The 23,592-nt window shown below is 40.0% G+C and overlaps 1 protein-coding gene across 8 annotated transcripts in view; it reads right to left on the bottom strand.

The window, feature by feature from the left end:
- FEZ2 (fasciculation and elongation protein zeta 2) overlaps positions 1-23,592 on the bottom strand; it is a 50,295-nt gene that overhangs the window by 11,306 nt on the left and 15,397 nt on the right. For 4 of the 8 annotated variants that reach the window (XM_040623091.1, XM_040623092.1, XM_040623093.1 and 1 more), the window contains exons 6-8: positions 6,203-6,283; positions 3,977-4,052; positions 1,168-1,233 (exon numbers count right to left, since the gene is read on the bottom strand). In XM_040623091.1, coding sequence (XP_040479025.1) covers positions 1,168-1,233; positions 3,977-4,052; positions 6,203-6,283 — 223 coding nt within the window. The remainder of the gene's footprint in view (positions 1-1,167; positions 1,234-3,976; positions 4,053-6,202; positions 6,284-23,592) is intronic. The other 4 variants (XR_005832800.1, XR_005832801.1, XR_005832799.1 and 1 more) reach the window with 2 other exon arrangements.

Here is a 23,592-nt window from a genome sequence, read left to right on the forward strand (position 1 = left end):
ATCCAGCCTTCATATCAATGCTGGCACAACATAAAAGCAAACAAAGGTGGCCGGTATTAAAAAGGAAAATCCAGAATGTAATAGGAAGAAAAAGTCCTCCATCAGAAGAACACAGCTTATGTAAAAATTCAATTTATTCTTTTCAGGCCCCTCCCTCCACCCCTAACCTACTAGTGACCGGCTCCGCTCCAAGTCTCTTACAGGTGGTACTTAATGTGTCACTCACTTTGAGCTCCCAGTACATTCTGAGGTTCCCTCTTTACGAAGCTATGGTTGAAGAAACGTCCCATCTGAGTTACCTAACATCTCAGAAATCCCAACATTCCTATGGTTCAGCCAGCAACTCTGACAGAGGAGAGAGAACCCAAAGGAAAATGTTTCCAGAACAGGATTGCTCTCAATATTGGATCACACCCTATAGGGTGCATTTTGTGATGCTTGGAAAATCCGTCACCTGAATAACTGCTGCCTTATAGAAAATAATTTCATTGAAAAGTATTAGTTTTGCCTATAATTAAATAAGTTCATCAGTTCCCTCTTTATCGTCCAAATTTTGTTCTTTCCTCAGCAAAGTAAGTGACCTCATTAACTTCTCAAATGACCTTCCCTTGCCTCATCACTGTTCCCAACCTGTGATATTGATCTTGCTAAGATTTATGGCTCATTTTTCACTGTCCTAGTTGACGGAAATCCACTTTTTCTCCCTCCCCTCCCTGCCCCTTACTACAGTCCCTTTCATATTCCCTTTGGGACTTTCACTGATTTGACTGTCCCCTCTTTCATCCATCCTCACAATCTGTCCTTCCCTTTCTATTGTCCTCAAGATGGCAGAGACCACCCTCCTCACCCCCTCCCAGTGTCAGTCAACACCTCAGACTCACACAATTGTGGGAATGTCTCCATAGTATTTCCTCCACTGCCTACCTCCATGCTTACAACTGACTTACGCAACTTATTTCCACCAGCTCAAGACCCCAAATAAAAGTTGAACTTTATGTACCGTAATTCGTAACGTGAATAGCATAAGTAAGCCATGCATCTATCCTCACTGCACAAATGACATTGATAAAAGTGTGTTTGGAAGTTACTTTCTAATCTATTAGCAAGATGGTGCATTCATTGACTCATCAAAACTTCCCAACCATCACACAACATCATAAAACTCACCTTTCAGTATATAATCAGTTAACAAGCTTGGAACCTTTTCGCTGTCCTCTTTCATGGCACGAAGAACTGCAAAATAAAGGAGAGAAAGACAAGCAACAATTTCAAATTCAGATCAAAAATCTCGTTTACATTGTTGTCTTAATTAATTATATGGTATAACCCATCCATGCAAATTATTGTTTTTCTGGATACGGAAATACCACCACAAATGCTCAAGAACATACTGTAGTTAAATCCTTATCCAGGTGAGAACATTCCTGTTACCTGAGACTCCTCTCCCTGATTTAAAACTTCCAAACAGTGACCCCAGGAAAGAGGAATCAGGTTATTTACACAGAGCCTCATATTTGTCATAAATACTGGAAAGCAAGGTCCCATCGTGAGCACTTCCGTGGGCCCTGGGGAGCAGGAAAACCTCAGTCTGCAAATCTCACAAGCTGGAGAACGTCTTAGATGAATGACTACTTAGCTACATTCTCCAAGAAGCATGTCTGTCAGCCTTCTTGGAAGCTGTGAAAGACCGAAACAAAGAACACACCCCGCAGAGCAGCGCCCAGCCAGGCTGAGTGCTTCCGTACTACGGAGGAGCCTGGGCGTGCTGGCCTCAGCCCAACGGAAAGCTGATAACTTCATCTCTAAGAAAAGACCAATAGAAAAGTCAGCTCTCAGGGTGGTTAAAACTCTAGGCCACCCAGGTACACATAAACACATGAACAAATGCTACACTTGCACTGTATTCTCCCCAGAGCATCCTGGGGAAAATGCCGCACTCTTTTCCCCCAGACATAGGACAAAACAACATGGTGTAACTGGCACGTCAGTCAACCTGGGCTTAAACCCTGGTTTTCCCACTTCCTAGTTGTGCGACTTTGAGCAAGTTCCTTAAACACCCAGTGCACCAAGTTCCTCATTTGTAAAATGAGAGCCATCATCTGACCAGTCTCAAAGGCTTGCTGTGATTACCAAGTAACTAATTCAAATGTGACGGACTTACAAAATACGTGCTATGTGAGCATGAGCTGTGTGTATGAACACAACTAACATTATTCTCACTGTTACTACTACTGCTGTGCACTTCCAGTGGCTTTTATGAGGAACGCTACATAACCAGAAATGCTACCCCGTCTCCCGGCGCTTCTCCCGTGGCTGACATCTACACAGTGGTGGCACCACAGCCTCCAGTTCTCCCCCAGGTTTTTGGGAGATAACCACTCTACTTTCACAAAGTGAAACTCATACTAACTTGGACATTCATTCATACCCCCTACACACATTCACTTACCCAGAGATTCCAAATGCTGTCCGTCTACAAATACATCATCTAAGAATCAGCCTGAGGACATGGTGATGTGGGAATTATAATGACTTTGGTTTGGCCAAGTATGTTTGTCCTTGATCTGAGAAGCCGAGGTCTTTCAGTAATTCCTGGCTTCCAAGGCAATATTTATGGCCCTTTCTGAGAGGGCTACTCTGTTCGGTATTTCTGCTTCCCGTCAAGTTTTAGATTTATTTTCAGTTCTATATACAATCATATGCCATAAGGTCGCATTATTAAAAAGTACAGTGGACTGGGAATTAAGAGATCCAGCCCTGTAATTAACCATTCCCCTGTGCGATCTTGGACACTCATAACATCGTGAGTTCCTCCAGAAAATCAGAGGACTGGCCACCCAGTGAATCTCTTCATTCTCCCTTTTAGACTTGCTAGCATCACTTGATTTGTCCATATTTTAGTATAAAAGGCTTTGAAAGTATTGTTCACAATAACAACTTCAGGTAGCAGGCAGGCAGCTCCCTTGCGCTCACCCCCTCCACGCCTCCATATCCCTACCTAAACTCCAAAATCGATCTCCTCACCAATATCCATTCCTGTGATTCCTTCTCATTTGGCTCCCTCTTTAATCAGCAGTTATTACAAATATTTACAGTTAGAAAGAACCTAACAGGTCAGCAAATCCAGTCCCTTCCACAAAAACAAAGCTGAGTAACTGACTTACCCCAAATCACACATATGTTAATTTATTTACTACGAGGGAAACATAGCAAATATTTTTATCCTTGTTGTTCATTGTGACCATGAGAAAAGTAAGTAACATCCAAGGATATCACTGTAAATAACAGGGCTAGAACCAGAATTCATGGCTCATTTATGGCCATCATAAGAGACAGTCAATGGAATGTGTATTTAAGTCTAACAAATTATTTTAAAATGCAAGCCTCCTGAAGGTGGAGTATTTTTGTCTGCTTTGTTCACTGAAGTATGTCAATGTCCAGAACGCAGCCTGGCACAGAGTAGGCCTTTTTAATATTTGCTGAATGACCCTTCTTAAAATATTACTATCAATTCAAATTCTACCCATGACTATTACCTTGGATCCGGGGTTCTACATTCCTAAGAAAGGAGAGTGTTTTAGGCCACATTCTAAATCCTTCCTATTGAGTTACTGACAGTCGTATTTATAGACGATCCATGAAGGACCTTATTTATTGAAAAATGATATGTTCTTAAACATCCAAGAGATGATGGAGAATCAAGCTACATTTTTTGCTTCAAAAGTTCAGCTTGTAAATATTTCAAAAGGAAAGAAAAAGCACAAAAAAATACAAATCAGCTCAGGATTTGGTGTCATGTTTGATGTTATAAGCCATCCACAGTTTCATTCACAGTAAATAATGACACCATCCATCATTTACTACCCTAAATTGACAAAAGAAAACAATAACAAAACAGCAACAATCAACCAACCAAATCAGTATTTAGAATCAGCAAAAGTAAATACGGTAAGAGTTTAAGTTCGTCTTTGCTCACTTTTTGTTAATATTTGAAGATCTTCAACAGATGGTGGTCCGTTTTTTTTCTCATAAGGAATGACTGTTGTCAAGTACTGCCAAGTCAAAAAAAAAAAAAAAGTCACTTAAATCTGAATGACCTTATCTGCAAAAATTTGATACAGTTACTAAAGGTCTATTTTATAACATGAAACACGAGGTATCTTACTATCTCAGCAGGAGCTCATTTTTTTGCCCACCTCTATCTGCTTCATTCCAGCCCAATGTTAACATAAATATCCATTTTTTTCACCTTTCAGTTATTGAAAATGTCACAAAAGTAGGTCTGAGGGTGATCTGTTCAATTTGTTATTAAAGTCTTATCTAACATTCTCCTTGTATATTTTCAACATACTTTGGAAATAGTAATTTAACACTAAAAACGTAGTTGCAACAGTTCTGCATAAACCAAATCATACTCAACAGCCAAATAATTCTGTTTCAGACCATTTTTTTCCAGGATGAACAAAATGGTCACGTTGGATAACTTGACAACTTTAAAAAACACATACCAGCTTCTTCCAGAAGCTGACATAGACACACATTCCGATTTTAGAAGGGTATTATTATTATTATTTGAAATTATTTAGGAGGTTTAAAAGCATTAAAGGAAAAGAGAAAAGTGAAAGGAGAGAATGGCCTACTGAATAAAAATTCACATCTGATACTGAGACGAATGGCCTCGTTCACTACCGTAAAGGCTCACAAGTATCAGAGTTATGGCCTATAAATATGTCCCATGAAAGCAGAATCTAAAAATTACTGTCCAGATGTTCCTGTTCTGACCACTCCACCAAAAACGATATAATTCAGTGTGGTCTGCATGTGCGCCTCTGAAGATCTACTGGTTTTCACTCAGAATCTTCTGAGAACCACCCGTTACTTAGTCCTTGCTCTAAATCTCCGCTCTATTCCTCACCCTCCGTGAGTGATTTCATCCTTGGGTGACCTCATAATCAAAAGACAAGGAACTGGCTCCCTAGGTACGGAAAAGTGAATTACTCCATGTTTAAGAAACAATTCCCACCAGCTTTTTGGTGTGGACGTCTCCAAGGTGATACCCAATTGTAGAACCGAATGTTTCTCTGTGAAGAATACACAGGAAGCCAGAAACAAGCCCCCCCCGGGGCTTCACAAATAGCCTGTCAGGCAAGCTGGCCTCTGAGAGCATCAGGAAGCTGCGCCCAGCCAGCACGCTACCGGCTACGCTCTCGGGCTTCCTGTCCCACTGGCGTGTGTGGGTCAGCCTGGAAGCTATTATGCCATCCTGTGAGTCTGAGAGAGGTAGAGGTGCCAGAATTTAAAAAAAAAAAAAAATTTAGACCATCCCTTAATGGACCTGGAAATGTCAATGTGAAGAATTATTTAATATTGATTATTGCCCTTCTTGGGGTAATACAGAAACTATCTATTAGTGAAAATCCTACCCTCAAATGCTTTCTTTTGATAAACTGCCAAAAGCTACATTCTGCACACTTTCTCAGTCTTCACTTAAGAGCTACATTAGAAAGTTTTCTTTGTAAAGTGAAAATTTCAAATTGTGAAAAGTAATTTTAAGCACACTCATTCATGTAGATGTGTTTCCCATGTTCGTGATCCCTCTTAAATTATTACACAAAAATGTTAATATAAAGCAAATTGCTACACATTTGACCGTGTACTTCTATCCAGGTATAATTTTGTATAAATCACGTCACATGCCTCACTTGGCAGACAAGTGAGTTGGCTGACTCCACGATACACCTTAAAAACACCTGAATGTCATTTAAAAGGAGGCAAGATATATATACTCTTACTGACATGTTTGACCTAGAACTCTAGTCAGAAAGACAGCAACATCAGCTTTCTTCCCCCTGCAAAATGACATCTTGCTTCTCAAACTTTTAGAATTCGCGTAGTACATTCTAGTTTAGTTATTATGCTGCATGTGCAACTCCTTCCTATGTCAGTGCAGTTTGTTTAAAGGTAGTGGAAATTGGAGCTCTAAGACAGTATTAAGAGTGCATTTAGTCTACTGTCCAATTGGAAAGATGCTTTTTCCTAAAGGGAATTGTATGCATTATCGAGACTATAAAAATGATGAACTTTCACTTCTCTCTTTTAAGCAATAGTCTTAGTAAATTAGTAACACTGCCAGCTTTCAGGACCTTCACTTACACAGGAAATGAAAAGGCAGAGAATGAGGAAAATAAGGATAACCCAGCACCTGTTTCTCTCCACCTGAATTTCCAAAGGTGTGGCGGAGGCCGTTCTGAATGACATTTGAGATCCCTTCCATGCTGAAGCGCTAAAGGCAGCAATATGCAGCCCGGAAGAAAAGGACAGAGAAAGAAGTTCAAAGACTATTAGTAAGAATGCACCACAGTGATTTATGTGCCCAAGAGACAAGCAGTTAGAAAATGCCACTACTCATTCAGATAAAGCAGTCAAAATCATGCTGGTTTTAACATGTTTTTCCTTCCATTTCCTTGCAAGTCAAATGCAAAAACAACTGCTTTTATGCTACTATATTCCTGAAGACTTTCCTCACCCGGCCGATAAGTAAATTTGCTCCAATGTAAATATCCTAAGTTGTACACATCTTTGTCTTGGGCAAAATTTACTGCGTAACTGTTAAGATACCTTTTGATATTGTTTATCTACATTTTATCAAAAGTCTGTAAACTTAATACTAACAGTATGCATATTTTCAGCCTAAGTTTGCAGATTTCTACCCCAAGTCTGGAGAAACATGAACATCACATTTGGCACATGAGAACACTGTTGCTTGGAGAGCTGAGGACGGCTTCCCACTCGCTCTTCAAGCCACCTGCCATTCATTGCCTCAGTGCAGAAAACTCGAACTGCAAGAGCACATATGCTTCCTGGAGAGCAAAGTGGATCCCATGTGCCAGCAGGCCCCTCACACTTGCTCAGAGACTTTCCCACTCTGTTTCTAGGAAACGATTCTAGCTCCTTTCCCCCAGCAACCTCCAAGACTTCCTAGAACTCACTGTACTATAAAGGGAATATTTTTTCCCTCAACTACTTATCTTGATTTGTAACCAGTCTGCAATGTCATCAGACACAGGGAAAAGAGTCCAGTGGCACCTCTCTGGCTGCTGAGTCAAAGGCCTGAGATGGAGTCTTATGGCATGACTAATTAAGGAGGAAGGCATCCTGGAAAGGGAGTTCAGTCCCAATTCACCAGATGGGTCCTCTCTCTGGATTTTTACAGAGGAAAGCTGAATCAGTAAACATATATGAGGAGTTGATATAACGAATATTTACCAGGCCCCAAGGAACAGAAGAGAAAAACCAAGGCAATGGTCTCTGCTTTCAAGAATGTATGGTTTAGCCCAGTGGTTCTCAAAGTGTGGCCCAGGCACCCCTGCCAGGAGGTCCCTGAAACGCTCTTAGGGTCCATGAGCTTACAATTATTTTCTCAGAGATACCAAGACAAGATTTGCCTTTTTCACTTTCATTCTTTCATGACTTATAGTGAAATATTCCAAATGACAGACCGAATGCAGAAGCAGATTTAAGACTCTAGCTCTCTTGAACTAAGCCAAGTATTAATAAGATTAACAAAAATGCACAGGAATGCCATTGTTTCCCACTAAATTTTTTAAAATAGTTATTTTTCATAAAAATATGCTATTTGTGTAAACATTAATGAATTTCTTACTGGTATTTTTAAATGAATTGGTAAATTTTAAAAATTTTTATTTAATATAGTAATTATCCATCAATATGACCTATGTAAACAAAAGCTCTTTGGGGTCTTCAGTGAATTTCAAGAGTACAAAGAAGTCCTAACAACAAAAATCTGAGAAACACCAAGAAGTTTGGTCTTTGAAGGAGCTAAATGCCTCTTTATCAGTCATGTACTCAAAGGTATTATTGAAAACCTGAGTACCAAATGTTACCATCTTTGCAGAACGTAGACAACCATGCCTTTCCTCCTGAATGGTCCTTCCCCACCGAGTCCTTCCCCGACTGCATGCCATTTTGTTCTGGCAAGAATGAGATGTCTGGTCCGGTCACCTTGATTGAACACACTTCACTTTGCTGACGGCATAACTATATTGCCTTTGATGAAGTAGGCTAGTTTTAAAAGAAAACTACACATAACTGTTTTGTAGACTTTTGTATTTTGTAGCTTTTTCATATGCTATCACACAATTTCTTCACATTTTTAAGCACATTATCAAGAGATGAACTTCTTTGGCTCCAGAGGCTAGAGCCATTTTTTAATTCTATCAAATGTGTTTTCTCTCAAAAGCAACAAAGAGAAAAATACTTCATTCTCTATATACCCTGACTCCATTATCTCTAGGCATGTTGAAGCTAGACATAGACTCAGGAATTGTCAAGCAAGGTGAATAGTTCTAGCCTCCATGCAACAGGAGACTGAGGTATACTTCACATTTGAACGGCACGTTCTAAAAACACTAGCTGTACCCTCCCCAGTTGGGAACCTAATGTCTGTCACTGCAAAAATATAAATAAAAAGACATGCGCATTCTTAAACTCCTAGGTTCCAGAGGTAATTTAGGTTTCCGTACTAAATGTGCAGTTGTGGGCTCTGCTGAGCCACGGCATCTGCTGGTAGCCTGCCGACCTCTGAAAGCTGGCTTTCATGCAACCAGAACGCCAGGCTGGGGGGAAGTAAGCCACAGCAACCTGGAAAACCGCAAAACTAACAGCTCATCCCAGCGAAAGCAGCAAACGAGTTCTCCCTAGAACCCTGCCCTGGGGCTGAGGGCAGCAGAGCCTGGAGCCGGGCGGCCGGTCCCCCAAGCATCCTGAGATGGGAAGCTATGCGGCTGATAAGGTGCTACCACCGCCTCCCGCCCCCCAGGAAAAGGGCAGCACAGCAAAATCTACAGGTTCACAGGAATTACAACGAAACCGGCTGGCTGAGAGGTGTGTGAGAACACTCCTCTCCCGGCGCTCTGGCTGCCATCAATCTCCACCCCCCACGCGCGATCACACGGCAACCATGTCCTCCCCTCGCTGCATTTTCAAACTCTTCCTCCTGCCCGCTCTTTCTCAGGGGCAACTCTAAATTCTCCGACCCTCCATCAGTTTCGTTTCCCCAGAGTTTCCACAAACAGCTCTTCCCAGGTCACTCTGACGCTGAGGTCCAGGCACACTTTCCAGATCCCTGCGAGACACCGGGTGAGGTCTCCACCCGCGCCCCCTCGGCTGGATCCCTACCGGACCCCCGCCCTGAGCTTCCCCCCGGCCCTCTGTTTGCCCCCTCCCTCTGCTCAGCTCTGCTATCCCGATGTCCCCCGGGGGTTCTGTCCCTGTTGTTTTTGCCACGCGAGCTCTCTGAACGGTCCCACCCCACCATTTTTCGCCTCTGCTGCCACGAACGTACAGCGTGCCTTTGCTAAGATCGGGAAGGGGCTGAGACCGGAGCCGGGGGCTGAGGAAGGGCTCGGCACACATTCGCCGGCTCCACTGCAACGGCCCTCCCGAGCGTCACCTGCGTGTTCAATGGCCTCTTGGCCATCTGTACCTGAGTATTGCTAAAACTCATCATACCCAAACCTGAACTCATCTTCCTCTCTCCCACCAGAAATAAAGGGGTTTTTTTTAAATCCTATTCCTCCAGCATTCTATACCTTTCTCATTCATGGATCCATTCTTTCAAAACACAGGAGCCAGATACTCCAGGTATTACGGACTCAGAGCGAGCACTCCAGCCAGAGCCCCCTCCCCTCATGACCTGACATTCCGGCAGAAGGGGCCAGAAAAGTAAAACCAGTGACTGAACTAGCGCCCTGCAGATAACGCGCGCCGGCGGGCAGCTACCGCACGGCAATTCAACACCGGGATGCGGGGCTTATGTCGGAGGTCAAAGAAAAGCCCTCTGAGGAGGTGACCCGTGAGCGGCAACAGGCAGTAAACACCCTCCCCGATGAGCTACAAAGGACAACGGACAAGAGAGATCCTCTCAGAGAACACCACCAAAAGCAGCCAAGCTGGCCAACCGAGGAGCTCGTGCGGCGGCCGGGGCGCAGGGTCCTGTTAGTCTCCCCCAGCGGGACGTGAAACTAGCTACTGCGTTCCGTTCTCCCCTCCTTCGCAGGTGCAGCTTTTATTGCGACGGCCCCGTTCTTGCTCCATCTTTGTGCGCGGATGTGCTACCATGGCAGGCTTAACCTTGGCATCAGAGGGGCTGCATCCAGAGCGGCCAGGAAAGGCAGGTATCCCCCCAAAGATGCTGGGTTTAAGGCTCGACGCGGTTGCTGTTAACAAGACCTGTGTATGTCCCTTTGGGGAGGGGTACGTGTTCTACGCTTGCCCAAGTCAGGGATCAGTGACCCGACCCTTCCTCCTCTCTTCCCTGCTGCCCAACCAAGAGGTTCCCCCTCCTTCATATCTCTGAAATTCAACCATTTTCCCAATCTTACTGTAACTTCCTGGCTCGTTTCTTATCTGAATGAGTGCCCCAGCCTCTGAGTCAACTTCTCCCTAGTTGCCCTTTTCCAACTAGTTCTTCTTGAAACACTGACGTTATCCTTCCAAAAGACAAACCTGAACAGATAATGATCCACTTAAAACCTCTCTTTGGTTTCCTACAGCCTTTACATAATGACCAAACATGGTCTTTACCATGGCTTCCACTTCGCTACTTCCTCACCCTCTTCTTGAGTGACATTCTCTCTCACCTTCCGCTTTCTCTCTCAACTTGTAGCCATAGTGAACCTACGGGGTCCCAGCTGGGGCTGTCACCTCCAGATGGTGGCTCCCACCATGCCCTCTGCTTGGTATGCCTGTCCCTTCTTCTTCTTGTCCTCCAGATTCAACTCAGCCTTCCCAGACCCCTAAACCAAACTAGGGGTGATAGTAATTTATCCACACCTCCATCACAAGACAGTGCCAGGCACAGAACACACCAAGAACATGGTAGCTGCTTTGAATACAGCAATTATCACCGTATACCTAGGTCTCCCCACCTTGATAGTATTGACACGTGCAGTCACACAGTTCTTTGTTGTGGGAGCAGTCCTGGGCACTGTGGCGTGCTGAACAGCAACACTGGCCTCTACTCAGAATGCTGCTAGCACTGCCCCTGACCTCATCCACTTGTGACAAGGACAAATGTGTTTGGACATTGCCTAAAGTCACACGGGGAGGCAAAGCAGGCCTGACTGAGATCACTGCATAAAGTGCACTGCATGGCTTGCCAGCTGGATCCCCAACCCACATGCAGCACCCCCCCTACTCTGAGTCCTTAACACTCATGCCTGACACATGACTAGAGAGCAATAGATGTCTGTCTCACAGTAGTAAAAGAAAAGATAATCCAGATATTTTTTAAAGTGGGGGTGAGGCACAATTTCAAAAGAAAAACAGCAGAGAAAGAAAAAAGAAAGTTTGGGTTAAGTTTTTTTTGAGAGAGAGAGAGCTGGGCGGGGGTGTGGGGTGGGAGGAACATAGTAGGAGGGAGAGAGAGAATCTCAAGCAGGCTCCACGCCCAGCTCAGAGCGTGATCTCACAACCCTGAGATTATGACCTAAGCCATATCAAGAGGAGGAAACTTAACCAACTGAGCCACCCAGGAGCCCCAGTTTGAGTTAATTTTTAATAAATTCAACTAAGTTCTCACAGTCGTTAAGGGCAGAAATAATGTCAGATACTTCTTTTGTGTGCCAACAAAGCACAAACCCATCCTCAGCACCCAGGTCACTGGCTTCAATTAGAAAATTAAATTAGAAAATTCTGCAGCAATTATTACCCGTACCAGCGAAATACTTTCAGATTTGGGGATGAAACTAGGAATCACGCCTTAGTCAAAAGTATCTGGAATCAGAAAATTTTCCAAGAGTCAACTGGGATAGAAAAATACTGAACTAGAAAGCAGGACTCAGAGTTCTCTCCCAGCCCTGCCAATGACATTGAACAGGAGAGCAGTCACTAAACCCACAGATGCCTATTTCCACACCAGTGAAACAGGTGATTAAATGATATCATTTGTAAAGGTCTCTTATTTGTAAATTGTATGAATCTATGAATCATCTCAACCAAGATGATCCATGGTTTCTTTAAGAAGGCAAATCAAAACACACACACACACCAGTGCGGGGCTGCGAGGTCACATAAGGTTATAATGCAAGGGCTCTAGAAGGACAGAACTGCACAGCCAAAGGGCACGTTCAGACTTACCTACTCCAGCGGCATTTATAGATGTCTGCCAAGCCACAGTTGAACACTTCTAAGACCAGAGCCCAAGTCTTAGAGCCTGGGGTAACCATATTGGGAGGATATAAATTTTTTCTTGACTTCTTGCAGGAGAGAAATTTTCTTTTTTTTAAAGAGCTAAAAAGCAAAAATAATCTGAAGGCGAACAGAAGATGACATGACAAGATATAAAGTTATTTGTCAAAGAAGTCAACAACGGAGTTCTGAAAAAGTCCACTGAAGAGCCCAGTCTAGGAAGTCAGTGTGAGATTAATAAAGTAAGATAAGTAATCTTGTTGACAAGATTTGTAAAACAATGGAGTGACTACGAAATACAAAACCCCTAGGATAACAAAAGAGTAGCAAGCAGATCAATGACCTAAAAGGAGCAAGGAACAGAAAGACCAGGCAGGAGGACAAGGAAGAAATAGGAAAAGAGCTCCACAGAGCACACAATAGATGGTTTCACAATTGCCCTATAAATTCCAAAAAACAATACACCCTTTTGGAAGGAAAAATGAACTTTAAAAAGATAAAACCTCAGAGACAGATTAAATTTACTCTTTAGAAACGTCACCTCATTTAGAAAAACTGCATTTATAACCTTGAGAGCAGACGTGGTGTGATTAGATGCTTATGGTACTAAACTGGGCCAGAGGGAAGATTTTGTCTATGCTTAAATTTTATTGGGGGGGCAGGGGGAGGAAGAAGAGAAGGAGAGAAGCATTTCTTTGTTGAACATTTCTCACGGTAAAAGTACCACAGACATGTCAAAGCACTTTCAGAAGTCTCGCAGTTAGGAATGCGCAATGAAATACAGGCTATTAAGGATTTCTTGCTTTAATTTAGCTTAATTAAAATAAACAACTGCAATATTAAGTATGTCAGAAAACCTAATCCTTCCTCCATTTAATCCACCATTTCTAAATTTGAAGGATCCAAATGTTCAAATGCAAAGTGAAGAGCTAGTGAAGATTCTGGGCGGCCTAAAATTATTTTGTAATCTATCCGTTTTCCACCATACCTTTCCAAAGGAGGTAACAGCTCTGTCAAATGCCCTTCTCAGAATGGAATTTTTGATATGAGCCCATTTATAAGCAGGAAAATGATTAAGCATTACAGTATTTACTTTATTGTTTCCCTCGCTGCTGACGAAGTGCCGAAGTAACACAGTGAGGACAGGGGGAAGAAGTTGACTCAATCAATCCTGGGCTCCAGTCACATGATTTACAATGAGAATACTCACAGCTACCTCATGACCACTTCCTTCCCTGCCGTGAGTAGGTAGTAAGTCTCAAAATCAGTCATTCTCAGGAATCTTTCCCAGGAGCAAAGTATAAACAAGATACAGGAGATTAAAAACAAAAATTATAAAAATCTGAAAGAGGGAAAGGAGCCAAGATCTCCAAGCCCACAGACAAAACACCTGCACAGCTTACCAGGAGAAACGCAGAGCCAAGGGTCCCTTGCACACGCCTGTCTTACGTCCTCGCACCAGTGTGTACAGGTTCTGTGAGCTAAGGCCTCTGCTGGGCTGCTGTCTACCCATTCATGAAACGGCAGGAATATTAATAAAATCTAGAGGATTGCTGTGAGGATTAAATGAAGTAGTCCGTGGAAATCACTTAGCAAAGCAGTCAGCCAATAGACGTATCCAAAAATATTCAGAACATTCCTCTAGAAAGGCTAGAAGAACATTTGGGACATAGCTCCCAAAAAGAAGTAACCACATCTTTCTACTTTTCTCCAGAACAAGTAATGAGGAGTTTTAGTTCTCCTCATATAAATAAAATGGTAACTGAGAAATAATACACGCCTGACTGTAATCTCTAGTCTAAGGAGCTGAAGACGTGAAGACAAGACACTACTGTCTGTGACTACATATATAACTCAGCCAGAAAGCTGAAACTGAAAACAAGTAACACAGGTAATTCAAGGTCTTTCTGAACAAGAAAAAGAAAAAAGCTAGAAAACACTGGGTAAACTGAAAAGCAATAAGAATCAGATACGGCGATGTGATTTGTTAATTCTTTTCTGGAGTCCTAAACGTATCAATCATTCTCTGCACAGAACATTCACCAGTTTAACTAATTTCACAGAAAGCAACGTCCAACACAGGTAAGGGCAAAACTAACCAGGAGGCCAGGAAATTCGGACTATTCCTGCTACTGGACTTTTCTGTTAGCCATATCTGACACCCACTGGCACAGATCTCTAACTAGCCAGGAAATCTTTTAAAAATCCCAAATTCAAAGCTCAGTGTCAGAAAGAAGGCTAGGAAAAGCAATTAAGAAATGCTTTTCATCTATTTCTGATTTGTATCCTAATTTATGCTCTGACTCCATTAATATTCTTTATACTCAAGACGTTCAAAAGAAAGTGAAATTCAAACATAATTATGGTTCCTTATAAATCACATCATTTGCAATAGTTTGAATGACATGATTTTCAAATATTGACTTAAAGAGCAATAGTTTTAATGTTTAAATTCTTAAAATAATCGAAACACAAAACACAATAAAAATAGAACTGAAAGCAATAAATATAAAAAAATTACAAAGCAAAAATATTCAAATAAGTAAGGTGTTACCTAAGATGTAAAATTTGGATCTGCTTATTTTGACACTTCTTCAAATCAAATACTTTTAATGTGAATTATAAAGCAGTTATAAATGCAAATTCTATTGAAAAATAGTTTCTGCAGAAAAAAAGAACCAGATCCAACTAAATTAGAAAATATGAATTATACCAAAGTAGATAAATATCTGAATATGTCTTGAATATTAAACTACTATTTTGGAATTTTGCTCTCAGAACAGAAAGATGTGGTATGAAGATTTTCAAGGTCAGGAGTTAAATGGAATAGTATCAATTTAATTTTTTGTATTTGAAGATCTTTTCAAATTTTTCTGTAATTTAATATTAATGGAGTAATTAAGTGTTGGCAAACATTTTCAAAACTACTAAAATTAGAGTAAAATAATTAACCCTGGTAATTTTTTTGAATTATTTCCTGATACTTATGAATACTCTCAGTATATAATAAAAATACAATTTCCTGGCATATTGTGGCTTTTATGTGAACTTGTATTATATTAACAAACAATTAACAAACCTCTCCAAGGCATAAGAAGTCAAGAACAGACTCCTGATTTTTACTGCTGGGTCATGAAAGCTATTACCAGTCTATCACCAAAAGACAATTTCAGAAAATAAATAGTAGATAACAGTAAACAAAAACTTGTAGTGACATATATTTCTCTAGGCAATACTATCTTTCATAAAATAAATTTGTTCTACATCTAACTAATTCATAATTCATAGGTGTGAATTATTAAAATAAATATTACACATCCAAGTTTCTCTCCACCCTACAATGACCTTCCATTCTAGGCCCTAACACTAATTTTTAGAAATGCCCATTACAATAAAGAAAAATATGAAGAACTGTAAGAGACTACTACAAAAAATTATATGCCAACAAACTGGAAAACCTAGAAGAGGTGGGAAAATTCCTAGAAACATACTATCTTCCAAAACTGAATCGGGAAGAAACAGAAAATCTGAACACACTGATTACTAGTAACAAAACTGAATCGGTAATCAAAAACCCTAAACAAACAAAAGTCCACGGGCGCCTGGGTGGTGCAGTCGTTAAGCATCTGCCTTCAACTCAGGGCGTGATCCCGGTGTTCTGGGATCGAGCCCCACATCAGGCTCCTCCACTATGAGCCTGCTTCTTCCTCTCCCACTCCCCCTGCTTGTGTTCCCTCTCTCGCTGGCTGTCTCTATCTCTGTCAAATAAATAAATAAAATCTTTAACAACAACAACAACAAAAATCCAAGACCAGATGGATTTACTGGCGAATTGTACCAAATATTAAAAATTGATACTCATTCTCTTCAAACAATTCCAAAAACTAGAAGAGGAGGGAAAGCTTCCAAATTCATTCTATGAGGCCAGCATTATTACTCCAAAACCAAAATCAGACAAAGACTTTACAAAAAAAGAAAACTACAGGCAATATCCCTAATGAGCATATTTGCAAAAATCCTCAACACAATATTAGCAAACCAAATTCAACAATACACTAAAAGAATCATTCACCTCGATTAAGTGAGATTTATTCCATGGATGCAAGGATGGTTCAATACCCACAAATCAATCAACGTGATCAATCACATTAACAAAATGAAAGATAAAAACCATACGATCATCTCAATAGATGCAAGAAAAAGCATTTGAAAAAACTCAACATCTGTTCATGATAAAAACCCTCAATAAAGTGGGTTTAGAAGGAATGTACATCAAGATAATAAAGGCCATATATGACAAACCCACAGCTAACACAACACTCAATGAGGAAAAGCTTTTAGGAACATGACAGGTCCTCTCTCCCCACTTTTATTCAACACAGTACTGGAAATCCTCACCACAGCAATCAGACAAGAAATAAAAGGCGTCCACACAGATAAGAAAAAAGTTAAACTGTCACTATTTGCAGATGACATGTTACTAAAAATAGAAAACTCTAAAGACTCTACAGAATACTAGAACTAATAAATGACTGCAACAACACTGCAGGATACAAAATTAAAATACAGAAACCTGTTGTGTTTCTATACACTAATAACAAAGTAACAGAAAGAGAAATTAAGAACACAACCCAATTTACAGTTGCACCAAAAAGAACAGATTACCTAGGAATAAACTTAACCAAGGAGGTGAAAGACCTGTACTCTGAGAACTTTTATAAAACCCTGATGAAAGAAATTGAAGACAACACAAATGGAAAGATATACACTGCTTGTGGACTGGAAGAACAAATATTGCTAAAATGTCCATACTACCCAAAGCAATCTACAGATTCAACAAAGTCCCTATCAAAATACCAATAGTATTTTTCATAGAACTAGAACAAGTAATCCTAAAATTTGTATGGAATCACAAAAACCCAAATAGTTAAAGCAATCTTGAGAAAGAAGAACAAAGCTGGAGGTATCACAATCCCAGATTTCAAGATACACTACAAAACTGTAGTAATCAAATAATATGGTAGTGGCATAAAAATGGTCATACAGATCAACAGAACAGGATAGAAAGCCCAGAAAAAAACCTAAGCTTATATGGTGAATTACTCTACAACAAAAGAGATAAGATTATACAATGGGGAAAAGACAGTCTCTTCAATAAATGGTGCTGAGAAAACTGGACAGCTACATGCAAAAGGATGAAACTGGACCACTTTCTGATACCATATATAAAAATAAATTCAAAATGGATTAAAGACCTAAATGCGAGGGGCGCCTGGGTGGCTCAGTTGGTTAACCATCTGCCTTCTGCTCAGGTCATGATCTCGGGGTCCTGTGATCAAGCCCCACATCAGGCTCCCTGCTCAGCGGGGAGTCTGTTTCTCCCTCTCCCCGCTCCCTGCTCATGTTCTCTCTCTCTCTCAAATAAATAAAATCTTAAAAAAAAAAAAAAAAAGAAAGACCTAAATGTGAGACCTGAAACCATAAAATTCCTTAAAGAAAACAAAGGCAGTAATTTCTCGGACATGAGCCTTAGCACCACCTTTCCATATATGTGGCCTTGAGCAAGGGAAACAAAAGCAAAAACAAACTACTGGAACTACAAACACACACACACAAACTTCTGCACAGCAAAAGAAGCCATCAAAACAAAAAGACGGCCCACTGAATGTAAGAAGATATTTGCAAATGATATACCTGATAAGGGGTTAATATCAAAATATGTAACTTATACAACTCAACACCAAAATAACAAATAATCCAATTAGAAATGGGCAGAGGACCTGAATAAACCTTTTTCCAAAGACAACAAAAGGCCAACAGAAATATGAAAAGATGTACAACATCACTAACCGTCAGGGAAATAACAAATCAAAACCCCAATGAGATATCATCTCATACTTGTCAGAGTGGCTAGTATCAAAAAAACAAGAAGTAACAAATGTTGGTGAGGATGTGAAGAAAAGGAAATCCTCATGCACTGTTAGTGGGAATGTAAATTGATGCAACCGCTATGGAAAACAACATGGAGACTCCTCAAAAAAATGAAAAATAGAAATACCATATGATTCACTACTGGATATTTACCCAAGGAAAACAAAAACACCAATTCAAAAAGATATATGCACCCCCTATATTTACTGCAGCATTATTTACAATAGTCAAAATATGCCCATCAATAGATAAAGGGATAAAGATGTGGTAGAATATTATTCAGCCATAAAAAAGAACGGATTCTTAGCATTTGCAACAACATGGATGGACCTACAGGGTATTATGCTAAGTGAATAAGTCATACAAATACCACAGGATTTCACTTATGTGTGGAATCTAAAAAATAAATGAAAAAATAAACACCAGAAACAGACCCATAAATACAGAGAACAAGCTGGTGGTTGCCAGGGGGAGGGAGGTACAAATGGGTGAAGGTGAATGGGAGGTACAGCCTTCCAGTTATGGAATGAATAAGTCACACGATGAAAGGTGCAGCATTGGGAATATAGACAATGTTATTGTAATAGCGTTGTATGGTGACAGATGGCAGCTACACTTGTGATGAGCACAGCATAATGTATAGAGTTGCCAAATCACTACGCTATACACCTGAAACTAATATAACATTGTGTGTCAACTATACTTCAAGAAAAAAAGGAGAAAAGAAAACTGCAGAGAAATGCTATCAAATATAACCAACAAATTACTGTCGAAAATGTGTTAATATTTACATTCCCATATATAGGGCGGACTTTATCCTCTTGAGTACCATTACTTAGAAAAAGTGATGGAGGGGGATCAGCTCCTTTCCTACTTCTCCTCTACCTTCTTTTAACTACTTCTATTACTGTCTATAAATACAGTGTACCCAGAAGACTGCCAGCATTTTTAAGTTTTTCATTTGGCCCCAAATCTAGAGACAACTGGTCTACCTGCTGGCTGTCTTCACTTAGCTACTGGGAATCTGACACATAGAGCACAAAGGTCTATTGCTAGGCAGAGTGCCTTAGGCAAGTGGCTTGGAGATGGACTGGCCAAGGCATCACCACCTATAGGCACAACTCAGGCTACTGGATGGGGCCCTGAAGAAAAGAACAATTCAACACATTCTTAGATAAAACAGGGCTACATTTTATAATAAATTTTAGTCACAATATAGTGATCTTTTATATAAATTCACTTTAAATGGAGTTTGTATCATTTTTTTCTTCAAATTTTTTAATTGTATTAAATTTTAGTCTAAATCAGGAGTTAGCAAACTTTTCCTATAAAAAGCCAGAGAGTCAACAGTTTGCAGTCCACATAGTCTGTCACAACCATTCAGTTCTGTCCTTGTAACACCAAAGCAGCCATAGAACATTTGGAAATGAATGGACATGGCTATGTTCCAATAAAACTTTATTTATAAAACAGGCAGAGGGCGAATTTGGCCCTCAGGCAGTAGTTTGCCTTGTTAATCCTCAGTCTAAATCATCTTAGCAAATGTAAAATTTGAAAATTCCAAATTAAAAAGAAGGGAAGAAAAAAACTAGGTCCATCTTACTTTAAACAAAAGCCTCAAATTCAAGTAGTAGTGTCAAAACAGATCCTTCTAAGCCAGGAGCTGGCACAAATTGGAATAACTTCAGAACAATCTAATAAGAGCTATCTAAATGAAAATAAATTTCTCTTAAAGTCAGCTTTGGTGAAGATTAAATGATAAACTATTACTGGGGTATTTCTGCATGTCAAAGAGAGACAAAATAGATTTGACTATTCGTCATAATATGAGCTGAGTCATAAATACAGAGCAGTGCACCTGTGAAAGACAGACATATATATAATAAAGAGTATCAGCCATAGTCTAGCTCTCCCCATCTTTAGGCAGTTATCTCCCCAACCCCCAAAAGCAATAGGGAAATATAATTCTTTTTACAACAGAGTTACTGATTCCTAATACCCCAAAAGTTTTCAAAATTAACTTCTTCTGGTTAGACTGAAGCAACTACTTATTTTTGCTGGTGCTTAAGTCCAACACAAGAGACTTACTCTCTCTTGAAAGCTCAAAGTGATTACGGCAAACAGAAAAGACACATGTGACTTTTAATTTGAAAACATTACTGGATCCTAAAGGAGGAAGTATGTCCATTGCATCCCGAAAGTGAGGTATGATGCCAAGCAAGTAAACGCTCATGTCTTTACAACTACAGATAATTCTAGGTGACAACTACTGCTAAATTAAAACATAACTGGTATACTTTGACTTGTTCTTGTACTCATGTGAACTGCCACTGAAATCCAATAGTCTGTGACTCTATACAACATAAACAGAACACTGGCAACAAGAAAATCCCTGATAGAATAACAACTCAAATAGGACAAATCCAAACCCTGTGGGATTCTATCTCCTTTATAACGAAGTCTCAATTCAACGAACAGGCATTAAGTGATGTGCAATGAACCAAAAACTAGGTAGGATGCTAAACAATGAAACAATGTGAATGAGCTTTTGGAAGGCTGCACTCCTTCCCAGGTGAGATTTAATCCAATGATGACAACAGAGTATGATACTATGAGATCAGAAGTATGTGTACCCTCATAAATAAATACAAAAAACATCTCAAAAGTGACTTAATAGGCAACTCACAAAAGAATACAAAAGAAGTCAACAGATCAAACCATTGTTTACCTTTCAGATCTGTATATATCAAAAGGCTAACAACACCCATTGTTGGTTGGAGGTGTGGGGAAATGGCCGCTCAGTTATGCTATTAGTGGGTTTCATTTGTGTAGAACTATATCAAAAGATGGTTGTTTAAAACCCTCCAAAACTGCATATCCTTTGACTTGGAAATTGCACTGATTTCAGTGAGTAAATAGACTGTTCCACTAACCAAAAGAAAAATATATAATAAATAAATTCCACTTTAGGAAAATGGTAACTTTAGTTTGATAAATTGCAGACAAAAATAACTAGTAGGCAGTTGGATATATAATAACTAGCATTTACTCAGGATATATGCCAGACTTCCATACATTATTTCATTTAATCCTCCCAAAACTCAAAGGGAGATGTACCCAGCAGCAGGAGCGGGACTAAAATAAAGCTCTTAACCCAAAATTCTTAATCGATAGCCTCCTCGGCCTCTGAGGGTTTGGCACCTGACAGAAAGACCCTAGGGACAAATACAGATTTGCAAGTTTATCTTTTTCACATGTTTATTAGCAGAAATTTGTTAGTACCTAATGTTATACTTAAGGATATAAAGATAGAGTGACATTTCCTATCCTTAGAGAAGCATGACAGACAGACATGAAAACAAAAAACTATAATATAGTGTGACAGTGCCAACAGAAATAGTCAAGAGGAATAATACTAACCCCAAAAGAAGGAGTAGTCAATTCTGCATTGGAGGAAAAGTCATCGAGGAAGGTTCTAAGAAAGGAAGACAATGCTTGTCCAGGATTTTGAAGGTCAAATTAAAAAAAAAAAAAAAAATCTCCCAAGTGGACTGGGCAAAACAGGAACAGAGGGCCACTCCAGAAAAGGCACTGGCATATAGAAAAGCACCAAGGCCCAACACAGCATGGGCAGTTCAAAAAGATGCATGCAGGTCACCATAGTGATTAACGGACAGTACCCATCAACCATTCCAAACTCCTCCCCCACCCCTCTCTTTCTCATGATGCTGAACAACAGGACAGAAAAGATATAAAGTTTTCCGCTCTCTCGCGTCTCAGAAGATCTACTCCTCTAACCTCCCCTCCCAACAGAGAACTGGAAAAAGACAGGACAGCCTACCTTGCTCATCAGAAGGAACAGTGACATAGTGCCCACTCTATCAAAAACAGCTCCCCAACAGCATTGCTATCAACCGCCTTACTCAGCCTTTTATTGTCTTGGTGGCATTTATTACTATCAGCAATTACATTGTCTAGTCATTCTTTCTTTGTTCATCGCCTGTCTCCCTCATTAGAATATAAACTCCAAGAGGCCATGGGCCTTGTCTGCTTTACTTGCCACTGTATTTTCAACAGTGCCTGGCACAAGGAAGACACTCTGCAAGTATCTACTGAATGAATGCATATTGCTACTGAATGAATGTATGGATATTACCTTATCCAACATGTAGCAGATTTTAAAAATTAAAACAAATGAAGATAACATTTCACTTGTATAAGATACTCAATACTTTAATATTTAATAGTATTTCCATGCCCCCCAAAACTGTCTACTGCTCTAAATAGCATCCCTAAGCCCCCAATTCTTTTTTCACTACAGAAAATGTTCAAAACAAAATGTCTCCAAAATTAACACCTAAAGAGTTTAACTCTGCTCTGCTCCCACCCAAAGAGAAGAGCTAGCAAATGTGGATAAAGTGTTACACCAATTACAAATGGGTGTTCTGTTTCAATGGAAGATTTAAGGAAAAATGGAGGGAAGCTACTCCATGCTTAAGGAGAGAGAGCCAAGTCCTGCTAATAAAACAAAAATATCCAAAGTAAAAAGAAAAAAGCGACCAGTGTTATTAGAAAACATATAACACATGATAAATGTAAGAAGGTCACCAATTTTTAGACATTTGTATCACTAATGAGAGCTAACTCAGAAAGACAGGCCTTGCCCAAACTGCATGTTACATAAAATGTCTAACAAGGTAATATCTTCTGCAATCTGTCTATCCAATTGGCCGTTTCACTTTAGGGTTCTTCTGAGCTACCTACCACTCTTTTCAGAATCACAGATTTCAGGCTCCTTGTATCACAGATAGAATGGTCTTTTTCCAGCTTATAGACGGAACCAGTACCACAAGCTGAGCAATGCCATTAGTAACCTGATTAAAGGTTTTGTTACTAATAGATCAGGACTCAAGAAGCAACTTCACAGGTCCAAACAATGTGAAAAAATTGCCTATTACGATGAATCTATTCCAAGACTCATAAAGGTTTGAGTAAGATCTAAATGTCTCCTTGCCAAATCCATTTCTCAATATAAACGCCATGTACAATTACACCATGAATCCACTATAACACTTTTTATATGGGAGTTACAAAAAGAAGCCTTTAAACCCCTCTCGGGATAAATTTATTTCCCTCAGCCAAGTGTTAACACTAATAAATGGAGGGTTTACATGTAATTCTTAAAAGCAGACAGATAGAAATTACCAACCATGCTATGACTTTTTAACTAGGCATTTCGTTTAATCACACCTGAATAACGGGGCAATTTAAAAGGTGCAATTTTTTAAAAAAATATGACATACAAATTTTGCTCCAGAAATTTAAAGCAAACTTTCCAGAATTTTATAGTCACACAAATGTTCTGGGTTTGGGGTTTTTTTGCTTTCCAGAGTAGGCACGAGAAGCGACTAACACTTCTTCAATCATTACTGCCATTTCTCAAAAATATTT

Source organism: Ursus maritimus, unplaced genomic scaffold (assembly GCF_017311325.1).
Source record: "Ursus maritimus isolate PB19 unplaced genomic scaffold, ASM1731132v1 scaffold_6, whole genome shotgun sequence".
In the NCBI taxonomy this organism is placed as follows: Eukaryota; Metazoa; Chordata; class Mammalia; order Carnivora; family Ursidae; genus Ursus; species Ursus maritimus.